Source organism: Coturnix japonica, chromosome 9 (genome assembly GCF_001577835.2).
Source record: "Coturnix japonica isolate 7356 chromosome 9, Coturnix japonica 2.1, whole genome shotgun sequence".
Lineage (NCBI taxonomy): Eukaryota > Metazoa > Chordata > Aves > Galliformes > Phasianidae > Coturnix > Coturnix japonica.
Genome location: NC_029524.1, coordinates 13,785,731 through 13,799,986, shown reverse-complemented (window position 1 = coordinate 13,799,986; position 14,256 = coordinate 13,785,731). Strand labels below are relative to the sequence as shown.

The 14,256-nt window shown below is 45.4% G+C and overlaps 1 protein-coding gene across 1 annotated transcript; it reads right to left on the bottom strand.

Annotated features, from left to right (window-relative positions):
- Positions 1 to 126: 126 nt before the first annotated feature.
- EIF2B5 (eukaryotic translation initiation factor 2B subunit epsilon) lies at positions 127 to 13,985 on the bottom strand. Its single transcript, XM_015871867.2, has 16 exons — positions 13,781 to 13,985; positions 12,635 to 12,759; positions 11,758 to 11,943; positions 11,493 to 11,670; positions 10,678 to 10,758; positions 9,871 to 9,948; positions 9,484 to 9,796; positions 9,206 to 9,351; positions 8,797 to 8,935; positions 8,431 to 8,529; positions 7,653 to 7,760; positions 7,025 to 7,115; positions 6,169 to 6,292; positions 3,884 to 4,009; positions 2,346 to 2,456; positions 127 to 1,573 (listed from the first exon to the last, which is right to left on the bottom strand). The coding sequence occupies exons 1-16, from the start codon at positions 13,931 to 13,933 to the stop codon at positions 1,508 to 1,510; spliced, it is 2,124 nt and encodes a 707-aa protein (XP_015727353.1). The 5' UTR covers positions 13,934 to 13,985; the 3' UTR covers positions 127 to 1,507.
- Positions 13,986 to 14,256: the final 271 nt, after the last annotated feature.

Sequence of the window (14,256 nt, the reverse complement as noted above, 5' to 3'; positions counted from 1 at the left end):
CCCCCATACACCGTGACCCCATCCCGCAGCACAACGTGCGCATCCCCCCCCTGCGGCTTTGTGCCCCCACTCTGAGCTCAGCCCTGCTCAGCAAACACACACACACACACACACAGAACCAAGCGGGCCAGCATCACCAGGACCGGGTTTATTTGCTCCCTGAATTCAATATTGGCCGATACAGAAAACTCAGACCCCGTTCCCCCAACGTTTACAAAGCTCAGTTTGCACTGTCAGAAAAGAAGCAGTTATTGTGCACAATCCTGGTGACACTGAGTGCACAAGGCGGCCCTGCAGCATCGGTTTGAAGAGGCAGCACCCCCGGCCTCCTGCACCCAGCGCTGTCCCCTCACTGACATCAGTGGCACCGTGGAACGGCCAAGTAAAGATCCTGAGTGGGCAGCTCCAGTGCGTGTTCCCCCTCCCTCTCATGGGCTTTATTCCACGCTCCTCCTGAAGGGGCAGAGGCAAGGTCAGCATACCCAGTTTATCATCCACCTATGAACAGAGGCTGCTCCTGAAAGCAGCTGGTCCAGCTGGTGCCCACAGAGTAAAACACAAGTGTAGCTGTGCAGCAGGAGGAGCCAGGCATCTCTGCTCTCTTTGTATTAAGAAACAAACCAACAAAGGAACAGACACCTCTAAAACAATGTGTCTGCTAAGCTGGGGATGTGCAGAAGGCAGATTGCACCTAAGATGTAATAAGCTGTACAGCATTTCACCGAGCAATGTGCATCTGCTATTAGCCAACCCCATAAGGGGAGCTGAGTGTACACCAGCCATCCCGTGGTTCTAAAGAAGGTGGAAACACGTGGTATTACCAACTCTGCTGTGCAACTTCTCTTTAGATTCTAGCACAGCAGATGATAAGAGGTTCTTCCCTTTCATAAAGATCACAGAAACACCTTCTGGACTGCAAAGTGCCTTGGGCATCCTGAGACAACTCACTGTATCTTCTCAAGGCACAGGAACCCTCGAATCCCAGTCCTGCACTCCAGATCCTAATCCACACGCTTCTACTCACCAACCTTGCCAGCGTCTCTTCAGCAGGAGTTCTTTTAGCTCCAGAAGCAATAATGATTCCCAGTAACTTGGCTGTATGGCCGCACTCTTCCACAACCCAAACAGTTTGATTTACAAGAGTGTTGTATGTATTTGCATCCATTTGCTCCCTTTGTATTGGTAACAAGGAGTTCCCAAATCATAGCTTATAATATACCCTATCCAGGCTCCACAGGGATTCTAGATGTCACTGCCTCCTGCTTTTCCCATTATTCTTTTTATACTGTGCTGCAACCATCCAACACGATGTGCCACTAGGCAAGCAAGGGAGGCAGAGAGGAAGGGAAGTGGCAAAGTTGGGAATGCACAACACAATTAGTGATGGGATTGTCAGTCACTTTGATGTCAGGCCCCACATCTACACACCATGCACTGGCACTGATCTTGCCCTGCCCACTCAGCCCAGAAAGGCAGTGAGTGCCTCTTCTCATGCCAAGTCACCATGTCAGTCTTGGTCGCCGTCCGACGACTCTTCTTCTGCTTCCTCCAGCCACTGGATGAACTTCTGAAGCTGCAGACAGAATGAAACATAACTGGGTCACAATTGACAAGAGAGGTGACAGCAGCACCTTAGCTAAGGCACTGGAAGCTCTGCCAGGAGAAACCTATTCCATCATAGACTGCTATAAACAGGCAGCCTGTTTTTACCTTGAATAACCAGCTGAAAGCATTGCTGACCTACACCATGAGTTGACTTTGCAAAGACTTTAAACAAAGCTGCAGTTCCTCAGATTGCTTTCTACCCTTCCTCCTCTTACAGATCCATGAAGGATTGTGACAAGGCTCAGCCAAGCTGCAGCATAAAATTCTGCCTGATGGAGGTGGATGTTATAGACTCCTTTTGCAACACAAGCCAAATGAAACCACTCAGCACTGCAGATGCTTAGAAATATATGCAAAGGTGCCGGTGAGCCAGGAACGAAAGCTTCAAAGGAATTGCATGGGGCCAGCAAACAGGGCATTGGCCTAAAGCCCATTTCAAATGGGTGTTGCCTTAGAGAAACCATGCTGCTACTCTAGAAAGCAAAGTCCTCATGCTACAGAACCCACTAAAAACAATGCTCCTCTCCTCCTACCTCCAGTCTTCATCACAACAGGATGCTTACAGCAGAATGAACAGAAATATAAAACTGCTCAGCGTTCAATACACTGGTGCATTACTGGCCAACCATGCAACGGCAGCTGCACTCCAAAGAGGGTGACAGTGGCATTGAACTCAACTCTGCAGTTCCTTCTAGCAGCTGTTGCAATAAACACACACACAATAAACTCCTGGGACTTACCCTCTGGTTCTTACGAAGCTGCTTTCCCTTGTCAGATGTGTCCCGCAGAGAGAACCAGTTGAGAATTACATCTTCTTCCAGAATTTCCAGCTGGTAAAATGTCATCAACACCTGCATCAATTAGAAAAGAACGAGGCTCTTTATGAACTCTTTTGGGATGAGCTCACGTCCAAGCTCTAAGTCTGCATGTAATTTGTGGCTCCAGGCTCCACCTTTAACAGAAAACAACCCCTTTTTGTTTATTTTGATGTTAAAAATAACTTTTTTCCCTATTAAGCTTTACGCTCCTGATAGCTGGGCTCTATGACACGTGATGAGTCAAAGCTCAAGCCCCATCAGCTTCAGCTCTGTGGTTGCCCACAGCTCTCAAGCACACCCTGCAACAAGAGGCCAGAGAGGGCGTCATCAGTTCAAGACGTTCCTTTGGTTCTCTTTTTAAAGCACTCAAAAGCCCATCCACAAAGTAGATCAGACCTGCCCCAGGCTCCCTCTTCCTGACAGTTCTCTCTTAAAAACGCTTTATGGCAGCTGTCAAAGCAATTGGTCATTTGACAGCTCCAACTCCTGCACAGTGCAGTGAGGGTAAGATGCAATCATTCTTTCTCAGGGTGCCTTTGTGCTCTGGCAAAGCGGGCACTTTGCAGTTCATCTCCTTTCGGCAGAGCACTGACAAAGCTGGCTGCCAGCTCCCAACATAAAGTGTCACTTCAATTCTCAGCCTCCAGGGAAGTCCAGGCTCCTAGAACAATGGACACGTGCCAAATAATTGCTATAATTCAATGACATTTTGGCTCACCAAACATCAGGGTTTTGGCTCTGACCCATGCTAAGTGCTTTGCCATTAGCCAGAAGCTCTGCTAGCTGAAGTTTGGATTACTCTTTTTTGGTAAACCAGGAGTTAAACAGACCTTATGAGAATTCTCACAGAAGAGACAGGGGATTCCTGAGACAATGGTATGGGAAAAAAAACCCCTTACAGTCTAAATCAAATACTGTCAGTCTGATCAGGCAGAGAGAATGTATGGACAAAATACTTGTAGGTAGGACATACTGAAAACTCTAAGGAGCAGGGAGATAGGTAATAATAAATAAGCCTCATGTCAGCTCCTCCTTATTCCCAGTTTCACAAGTAGGTCAGCCACAATTATAAATTCTTTTCCTATTCCCAGCATTGCTTGTTTTGCACTCTGAAGTAGCATAAATCATTTGCAGCTAGATCTCAGGCACCACAGATAGACAAAGAGGTGAATGGCCTCGACTCTCCACACAACATCACACAAAGGCACCTAGGTTAGAAGCTGCAAAGTAACAGCTCAGTTCAGGCTTCAAGCCAGTATTTAATAATTACCCTCAGCTGTGCTCAGAGTCACATGAAGCCAAAAAAAAAAGCAATTGTTACAGCTAGATTTTCTATACACACTCTCCAACTGAGACCCCCAGTCTCTCCTCTGGAGCAGACAAGCTGATGATGTGAACAAAATGCATTTCATCACAACTGCAGCAAAAACGAGTCCTCGGATCTGGGAGCGGATACTCACTTTAGCTATTGATGTACAAAGACTGTCGTGTTCCAAGAAGAATTCCTCAATGGCAAATAAGGCATTCAAGTGATCTGACGAACGTTTTATGTAGTTCTTAAACAACGGGGTCCAGTTCTTCAACAGCTGCAGGGAGAAAGCACAGAAGTGTTCCTGAGCTATGAGATGGATCTGTGTGCTCAACCCAGCCTCTCAGCCGTGCTGTGCTGAGAAACTGGCCCAGAAAAGCATTTTACAAAACTCTTCAGTCAACCAGTTAATGCACTTGCCCTCCTCTGTCCATTAAACAGATGTCTGCTCACATGAGATATAATAACAAGACCTGGTTTTACCAAACAACCTTGAGAACATATTAGTGTTCTTGGTTTTGATTCCCTGACTGGAATACTGGATTATCACAATAAAGATGTTTAACTGAGACTTCACATCACCTCAGAGCAGACTAATACAGAGCGGTTTGTACATGCTCTCAAGCATCCCACCAAAAACCAGCTAATGTTTTAGTGGAACTTTCTTTTGAAGCAGAAGAACAAATAACAACAAAGAAGAAAAAGAGAGTGCCAAGAAAATTACCAGCTTCCATGTAAGCATTTTTCATTGTTACATCCATTTGTTCCCTGAATGCACGATCCCATGCTGTGTACCCTTGCATGATATTACAGAGAGGAAGGATCCCTACCAGAAACCTGAAGAGATGCACCATAGATGCTGGCTGCTGGGCAGTAGTGCAAACACCAGCCAGCTCAGCAATTACTAATACTCAGATTTGAGAAGCCCAAGCATGAGCTTGGTGAATTGCTACAATTGCCTCCCCTAGATCTTTTCAGACACCCTCACCTACATAACTTTACTTGATACTGCTTTGGTGACAACAGAAGCACAGCAACTTCAGCCACAGTCACCCAAGGTGTACCTACAGTCTGGGAAGGGTCATGTTTTCTGTACTTTCTCTGCTTTACAACATGTACAAGAGCCAAACAAGACAACTGGCATAACTTCAAATTGGGCAACTATATCTCAGACCTCTACACCTCACCTGAAAAATACCCACAGGCATATCCTTTACCTGATGGTCTTAAACTGTTGCAACACTGAGGAGCTTCATATTCAGGAGCCATACTGTGGTTTCAAGTCAAATCATACATCATAACTATGGCACTTCCACAATTTCCCCATCTGAGCTGTCTGAGACTGCTCCACCATTGCTATTGCACAAACAACCCACCTTCCTTTAACATCTCCTCACCAAAACTGAGCTACAAGGAGGGTAAGAAATGCGACTCAATTCACCAAAGCTCACTAGGCTTCCAATATTCGAGACTCTCACAATTCAAATATTCCCATCTCACACAAAATAACTTTGCCATACATAAGCCATTATAAGCAGATCTTAGCCTGATAGAACTACTGACTGAGGCCACTTTAGTTGCACAGCTACAAACTCCAGCTATGTTTTCACTATGCACTAACCCACACCAAGCCAGTGCTTGGGACTCTTAAGATGTAAGTATCAGTAACTTAAGGGACTGTACTTCTTACCAACTAAGCAACTGCAAGTTGTTCACTGCTCTAAGAACCTTGGTGGCCATTCTTTAAACAGGAGCTTTCGGAGACTGTGAGCCTCACGTCTATGCCTAGGAAGATTATGCAGCAGATCTTCCTGGAATTTAGGAGCATGTGAGATGTGCAAGTAACCAGAGACAGCCAGCACAGCTTCACCAAGGGCAGATCATGCCTGATCAGTCTGGTGGCCTTCTATGATGGAGTGACAGCATTGGTGGACAAAGAAAGGGCAACTGATGTCATATATTTGGACTTATGTAGGGCCTTTGACATGGTCCCACACTACTTCCTTATTTCTAAATTTTCCAGTGCTTTGGGAAAGAGCCTATTGGGAGACAAGAGCTCCCTGCTGCCCCAAGGAAAGGATTTAGGGTTGATTGGAATCTGGTTCCCGGAATGCAGCCCCATAAAGACAACTCTATCAGTCCCTCTCTGATCTCTTCTACAAATTACACATTCTACTATCACACAGAAGATAGGCAATAATCAGAGGTACTGAAGCAGAGCTCCTCACACCTGCAGTCTGAATAGAGTTCTATCAAGCAGGTACAAAAATGTCAGCTCATTTTTACTTCTTTAGAAGACAAAGAGGCTCACAAACCTGAGGAGTTCAAGTGGCTTCAGGCTTAAGAAAAAAGACTTATCAACCAGGAAGTACCTCAGGCAGACTCCTACACACCAGAAGACAAGCCCCAAGAAGAGTCAAATGGAGCAGCACTCACAGGAAGTAATGCTGAGAAATACTTCTGGGAGTCCAGGTTTGCATCCAGCTGATGTAATGGGAACTCCAGAATCACTTTACTGAGCACCTGCATCATCTCATTCAGACTGATGTTATATGCATACCTGCAAGGAAAAAGACAAAAGAAACCATCCAACAAACAATCCACAGAACCTTATCTTTGCAGATTACGGTTCCTCACAGAGACATAGTGGAAGACATAAGTCAAATCTTCTGCTCTTTGTTTTTTTCCAGGTTGTCACACTCCCCTCCTTCCCTCCCCGCCTTGTGTAAGACCAAAAGTCCTGAAAATCTGCTATCACAGAGGAACGAGCTGCAGCAGGGACAGCACCCTCATGTTTACTAGAGTGCTGTATGAATACTGTTGCGCAAAAGAAGGAAAACAGGTTCGTATTCAAGAAACATTAGGTAAAAGGCACTCTGATTATATGTTCCAGACTTGCTGCTGTATAAAGGCAGTAGACAAGCCACACCGCAGCAGTTTCAGCTGCAGGCAGCTGGTTGAGCGCTGCAATGCAAAGAGCTGCAGTTCCTACATGAACCTGCATGAAATCGGTGCTAAGAATTGGCTTGCTCTCTCTTTTGGTCCATAGTTACTAAACAGTAATTCCACCTCCTCCTACAGAAATGGGGCTAATAGAGCTTAATGACTGAGGAAGCTACAGATGCATTATGACTGAACGTTGGTGGGAGTTAATCTCTGATCTGCATTTCTCCTTCTGCAATAATCTATATGCAATAATTAAACGTGAATATCCATGTGATTTCTCCTCTTTCTCAATCTGCTGACAAACACAACTATTCAGAACACAGTATCTTCATAAGGGGACACTCACTTGAGAGAGTTGATTTCCAAGACTAGGTTATCACAGGAAATGTTTTCTTCTTCACCCCTCTGTAATGTACCCAGAACCTCATTCTGGAAAACTAATAGAAGAAAGGACAGGTAGTTCAACAGGTCAAGGAAAAACACATTCATTCACATGGTCTCAACAAAGGAAGTCTTCTGATACAGAAATCTATTTGCTCACCGTTTGTTTGCATAAATCCACATCAAGGATACTTTAAAATAGTGGCATAATTCAAATAAAGAAAAAGATCTGACAGGTATCATTGATCTAACCAGGCAAACCAGTACAAATCTATTCATCTTCGCAATCTTTTAGAGCAGTTTCTATTGTACGTTTACAATCAATCCTTTCCTATTCAGGAAAACCTCAAATTCCCTCACCTAAAGACATGAATTCAAAGCTAGAATTTATTAATTTCCTTCAGGCAGATTTTTGCAGGTGAAAAAGGTGAGTTTTTCTTTCCTCATTTAGTCTAAATCCATTTCAAACCCACATTAACTTCACAGAACAAACCAAACAAAAAAATAAAGCATATCTGCCGAAAGAGGCAGCTACTACAAGAAAGTGATTGAGCACAGTAGCAGTAAGCGTTCTCAGCAGCCCCATCTCTCACCTTTGATGTCATCTAGCTGAGGGGATGCTGCCCGGCTGTCTGGCTCCTCAGAGCCCATGCTCAGGTCGCTGTCTGACTCGCTCTCTTCTTCTGAAAACATAGCTGGGCCTGAGGAAGAAGACACGGTATTCAGTGCTCAAAAGCTGCAGTTGTCACATGAGTGAAAAGCCAGGTGTCGCAAAAAAACCAAACAAACCAGAATTCACAATTGAATCAGCAACTATCTGTCCTTGCAAGGAATACTTTACTTACAGGTCCAGATGGTTAGAATTGCTGCAGAGGGAACACTACAGCTGGCACTGGGACAAGGGGACTTTTAAATTTTAAGAGTCCGCAGGCAGACAGCAAAGGACAGGGACAGAAGCAAATGCATCTCATGCAGACTGCTGACTCATTATAGAGCTGTGTCAGCACTCTGTCACCAGCTGGAAGAAAACCAGAACCCAGGACAGACAAAGCCCGTCCCCCTCTATGGGAAGATCTGGCAGCCCGTGGTGTGCCCTTCAGAGAACAGACAGCTGTGTGCACATTCATGCAGGTGAACCATCTTTCGCAGAGCACAAGGAGAACCCAGCCCATCACCTTCTATGCAACTTCTCATATCCACACACAGATACATTATCTGGAAGCCTGACTGCTTCATGAACCCCAAAGCCTTATCCTGAGAACTATAATCAGTGTTCTATTCAGCAAGTTTGTCTGACAATGGAAGTCTGTCTGTCCATCCCCCCCATTAACCACACACCATCCCCATTAACCACACTAAACTCTTTCTCACCCCATAGACTCTGTCTCTGCTCTTCATCATCCTCATTTTTGTCATCTGCTTTCCAGAGGTAGCCTCTGCCTTCTGAGCCTACATCCTTCTTGTTGTAACCTGAAAAAGAAAAAGCAATTAGAGGGGAGGTTTACCCCTAACCAGGTCCAATACCAGTGTATTTTAAATACACTGGTAAAATTCGCATACTGCTGCTCCTAAACACCCTATATCAAGAGGAAGCTGGGGTTCCCCCAGGTGCATACAGTTGTCAGCTTTTAAGTTCCTGCCTGCAACTGCAGAGTATAGAATGAGAAAAGGTCCCCAGAAGGTGGAGAGTGAAGTCCTTTGTACATCCCAAGAGCATGGAGCCAGAAATGCTCGTACCTTTCAGCTTCACTTTGCTCTCCTCCTTGTTCACACCAGAATCATCACTGAACTGGTCGTCATCCTCCTCCTCCTCATCTGGTGGGTGTAGAGAGATCACTGTGCCCTCTGAAAGAGTGATGTCAGGACCAACAACTACCTGAAAAATATGTGCAATGTATCTCAGTGAAGTAACATACCCTGACCAGGAGGGAGGATAGCAGCTCCAGAAATGCTATTCCAAGGGAGGATCAGAAAAACATAAATGAAGACAGCACTGCTAAACCACATATCGAGCTACCCTAGCCAGTGTCTTTGAAGGAAGAAAAAGTGGGAGCAGCAACATACCATCACCTCTGAGAAAATGCCTGGAATAGCCCTGTATGCTGGTGTGGCCAAGGAAAGCAAAATAAAAACAAACATATATCACCTGTGAGGAGAGGACACAGTGAGGTTTCAGCTTCACTTTCTCCTTCACTTCAGCTTCATCACAGATAACAGAATGGTGGATCTGCACATTATCTGCTATGTGTACTCCATCCCAAAGAAAAGCTCCATCCAAAGTGACTTCATCACCTGTTACACATCAACAAGTACAAATACTCTGAGCAAGGTAGACTGCTATTCTTCTACAGTATTGAGTTCAATAGTAAATGTCTTGTGCCCTTATCTGGCATGCCATACACAGCCCCCCATTCTCATACTCACCTATCCTACAGTTCTGCCCAATAACACTGTTCATTATTGAGCAATTGCTGCCAATGACTGTTCCCTGCCCAATGAGTACGTTCTCTTTCAGCATGCTGCCATGACCGAGGCTAACGTCCTCTCCCCGATAAATGTTGTGTTTAGAATGGGTATAATTCTGATTCTTGTCATCAGTGAAGTTCATCTCTGGAGTCAAAGGATAAACCCAGCGCCTGATGATGTCAGAGCACACAGCTTCATACATTAGTAGGTTGCATATGTGAGCACCATACTCTTCTGTCGTTACGTGCATATGGATTTGGTTCCCCAGGATCTGGAAACAGGATATATCAGAGGATTCTCTAGTCCAAGGTAACAGGATCTCCCTTGTAACATTCCTCTCCTTACCTCCTCGTTCACTAACAGACCACGCACAAAGTCATCTCGTGTCTGGTAGTCAAAATTGTCTGTGAAAAGCTCAGCCACCTGTCAGGAATAAAATGTAAGGAAGTAATGTAATTACAGAAGAAGTGACTAGGGAAGTCAGTTAATCGATGGCTACTCAGTGGTTCTAAGAGAGATGACCTACGTGTTATAGGAAAGTAATGCTCTTGCCTTGAATAAAGCTTTGATTCCTGCTGGTAGGAATGCTGACCTTCCCATCTCTTCCTCCTATCTTAGGCTATGAACAAATTCTATTTTTCAGAATAAGTAATAAACACCTTTAGCCCCTCCAAGCTCTCCACCCACCCTTGCTTTGCAGTTTTACTTCCAAAGCAAAGCTTGAGACCAGCCTTTTAAGATTTGGAGGAAATACTACGAAGCCTAAGCGGAATAAACCTGACTCTTAGCTTAACATGGCACTAGCTTTTAAGTACAAACACTTTCCCAGCATAGGCATCACCTCTGCTCCACAGACCTGACTTCACTCCAAGTGAAACTTCTTAATTTCCAGCATGGTATCATTTCATGCACAGTTATTCAGTCTAATGATGCACGTACTGTTTAGCTCTGCCTGGGCTTGAGCATGGAATGTCACACAGACTGAGCTCTTGCAGTCAGCACAGCAGTGACACAAAATCCTACCTCAGTCACTGAGCATGGCTTGGAGTTCTGGTTTCCAAACCTAGTATATCAAAAGCACTCTCCACCTATCAGCAGTGCAAAGCAAGCAATGCCAATTGAATTTTGGACCCTCTGATGGACAGAACTCACCTGTGGAGAACAGATGCTGATGTGACAATCCAGCAAGTCATGGCGCACCTCAACATTCTCAATAGAGTTCTGAAACAGACTCTGAAAGATAAAAAAAAATCAGATGATCTGAGTGTCTCACTCGGTACTGAGCCCCTAAAGTCTTCTACAAGCCAGAAGTATCATATTGATTGAATTCTTGAACTAGGTGCTGTTCTGGAGATCAAATAAGTCTACAATCAACAATGAGACACAAGCTCAGCAGGCACAGCCAGGTGCACACAGCTGTGCATCAGTCAGCAGGGACTGCCCTCATCTATTTATCTCACTGGAGAAAATACCTCCACAGATATTAACTGAGCACTTACTACATTATTAGCAGAGCCCATAACCTTTCTGAGGAAACAGTACAGATAGAAGAGGTGAGTAGTAATACAACTTCCATCTCCTGTACGAGATACAGTATCAGTATTGCTTAGAAATGGACTACATATGGCAGCAGCATAGGAGCTCCTGATACTATTGTCATACACAAATGATCTGTCAACACAGATCATCCATCTCCTTCATTTCATGTAGCAGAAAGGATTCAAGCTGAATTTTGAGAAATATCTGCCCCATCTTCAAATGCTGAAATGAGTCCCAGCACCATTTCATCGAGCCTCAAATAAAGTTAAAGGGAAAAAAAGTCAGTTTACCAAGAGTTACTTCCTATCATCTGCTCCTCCAAAGGAAGCAGCTAGAACAGTTTCCCAGCCCTCACTCAAGGAGGATTTCCTTGGGGTGGGCTGCTTCACTACTGCAGCCCTTTTCCACCCATCAGCTTCCAGACGCACCATAGGAAAGCGGAAGCGTTTCAGCCCCTGGGTTCTCTGATAGTGAAGGACACGGTTTGTGGCACTGTCCATAGCAATAACAATGTCATCCTCTTTGCACCTGGCATGGTGACCAGGTGAGGACTCCTTAAAAATCATCGTCATCACAGAAACATTCTTTTCCATCTTACGACGTAACCTGGAATAAAAAAGAAAGAGGACAACTTTAAAATCACTCTTCAGACAGACAGAGCCCAGACAAGCACAAGCTTCTTTCAGCACCTACTTGTGCTCTTCCAAAGCTCTGGATATATTGAGGTTGGATACCACATCCCCAGTGACGAGAATGAAGTCAGAACGAACAAGGGACTTGGCATCGACATCTCTCAGCACATCACCGAGGGAGCGGTACAGGTCTGAAGTCACAAAGCGCACCGTGTTGGGAGAGGTGTGACGGCACCACTTGGATTTTCTAAAGGACAGAAATGCATCAAAAAGGTATTAAAAGGTTATTTCTGTAAGACAATACAGGACACCGAGTTCCAGAGCGTGACACATCCAGAAGTGAATGTACAGAGAATCCCATTACAGTGAGACCTCCATCTACATGCTTAGGCACGTCCATTTATGTGCAGCAGATGAACTGAAGAACATCAAACCAAGACTGAAGCTTATGGGAATTTAAGAAACTGGACTAAAAGCTAAGTTACATAGTGGGGAAATGAAGAATGTTACACACAGCCCAATGTTTTTTCTCTGAAAACAGTCCAGAAAAGACCATATGCTTCCCTTTAGCATGCAAACCTGCAGTAAGCAGATACAAAGGTGCTGTCAGACACACCTGCTTCCATAAGCTTCATTACACATCAAGACAGGGTGTAATGAAAGGGCTGGTACTGCAATTTACGCAGCTAGACGGGCAACTCCTGCGTTTAAATGCAGTTCTCAAACAGTCAGTCATATTAAACACTGAACAAACACACTCTGACACATGTGGAATGACATATTTTGAGATGCATTAGGAGGCATTCTTTTGAAAGGCAATCTATAGCATATGGTTTACAGCAGAAGGATCAGTGCAATATAAAACCTTTAAGGTTTGCTGGAGGATAAGAAGAATACGTTCCATGTATTCCAAGCTAAAAGGGAAACGAGATTCTTACTGTAAATGCTCTTTTATCTCAGCTGACTTCCAACAGCAGAACACAAAGGTTTCTTCTACTCCAGTTGCTGTTAGGAACTCCAAGGTATAATCAATCATGGCCACATTTGCCATAGGTAAAAGAGCCTGAGAGGAAGAGACATACAGGGATCTGAACAGTGTATTTCAGGAGAAGAAAGTACCTCCCAATCTCAGCAGCAGTGCCAAAAAACAAAGCCATGAATAACTGCACTATCTCCTTTCAAACAGAATATTCAGAGCGGACCTAAACAGTGGGAGCTGATTTCTGATGCTCTGTTGGGTCAGATCCTCACTTCCCAATGGAAGGCATAAAGGAGGCAAAGTTTCCACATAACGAGATCTTTAAGAGGATGTGAATGAGACCAGAAATAGAGAAAACCCCAGGATTCCAATTCCCTGACTCAGGCTTCAGCTGTCACAAGAAAAACCTGTCAGATGTGAGTGATGAAGCCACAGGAACGTGCGTGTCCGGAATACAAAAGAGTAAGAACGAGAAAAAAGACCCAAATGGATGCAAAATAAGCATTCCCTTGTCTTGGGACTCAGTTTGTGCCTTTAAACCCAGTCACTGATTTAAAATTGAATGTCGTCTTACTGCTCTTAACTCTTTTTGTTCATTGTTTTGTTCGAGCCTCGACGCAATGAGATTAATTATGACTATAGCAGACATTTAATTAGCAAATGAGCTCGTGTGCAGCTCAGACCTGAGCTCTATGGACACTCTTTCCTTCAGCACACGGTTTTCTGATCCACTGAAGTGCTTTCCCCATCCGTTTTGCTGTATTATTCCACTCATTACCGGCACAACGAAGACGTCACTTATTCACAGAATCACAGAATGACCCGGGTTGGAAGGGACCTCAAGGATCATGTAGTTCCAACCGCCCTGCCCAGCAGGGCCACCAAACATACACATTTACTACATCAGGTTGCCCAGGAGACCCCATAGATCCCCATAGAGGCCCCATAGACCAGGTTGCCCATGGCCCCGTCCAACCTAGCCTTGAACACCTCCAAGGACGGGGCATCCACAACCTCCCTGGGCAGCCTCACAGCAACCCGAGCCACACCGGGTACCGGCACCATCCCGGCGGGGCAGCGGGAAGAGACAAGAGGGTTTCCTCACCCGCGGACGGTCTTTGGAGATAGGGAAGAACCGGCGGTTGAAGCTGTCGGCGACCAGCACGGCCTGGAGGGGCGGCGGGGGCTCCTCCTGCGGGTCGGAGCCTCGGGCCGCACCAACGCCCGCACCACGCTTCGACGAACCGCGGGCCGCCATCTTCTCACGCTGCCACAGCCCCAACTTCCGCTTCCGGTCTGACGGAGGAAGTAGCTACGGGAATTCGGAGGGCTCAAAACGCGAGAGGCGTGTGCGGGCAGCGCATGCGCAGTGCTCACATCTGGGCATGGCAGTAATTGTGGCTATATCCACTATATGTGGCTATAGCTGCTCTATGTGGCTATAGCTGTGGCTATAGCTGCTATATGTGGTCGCTTCAGAGCTGGCCCCGGTCAATCCCTATGGCTGCATCTGAAGCAGCGTGGTCAGCAGGTCGAGTTATCATCACCCTGAGCAACACCTCAACAGCCTTCAATGGGCTC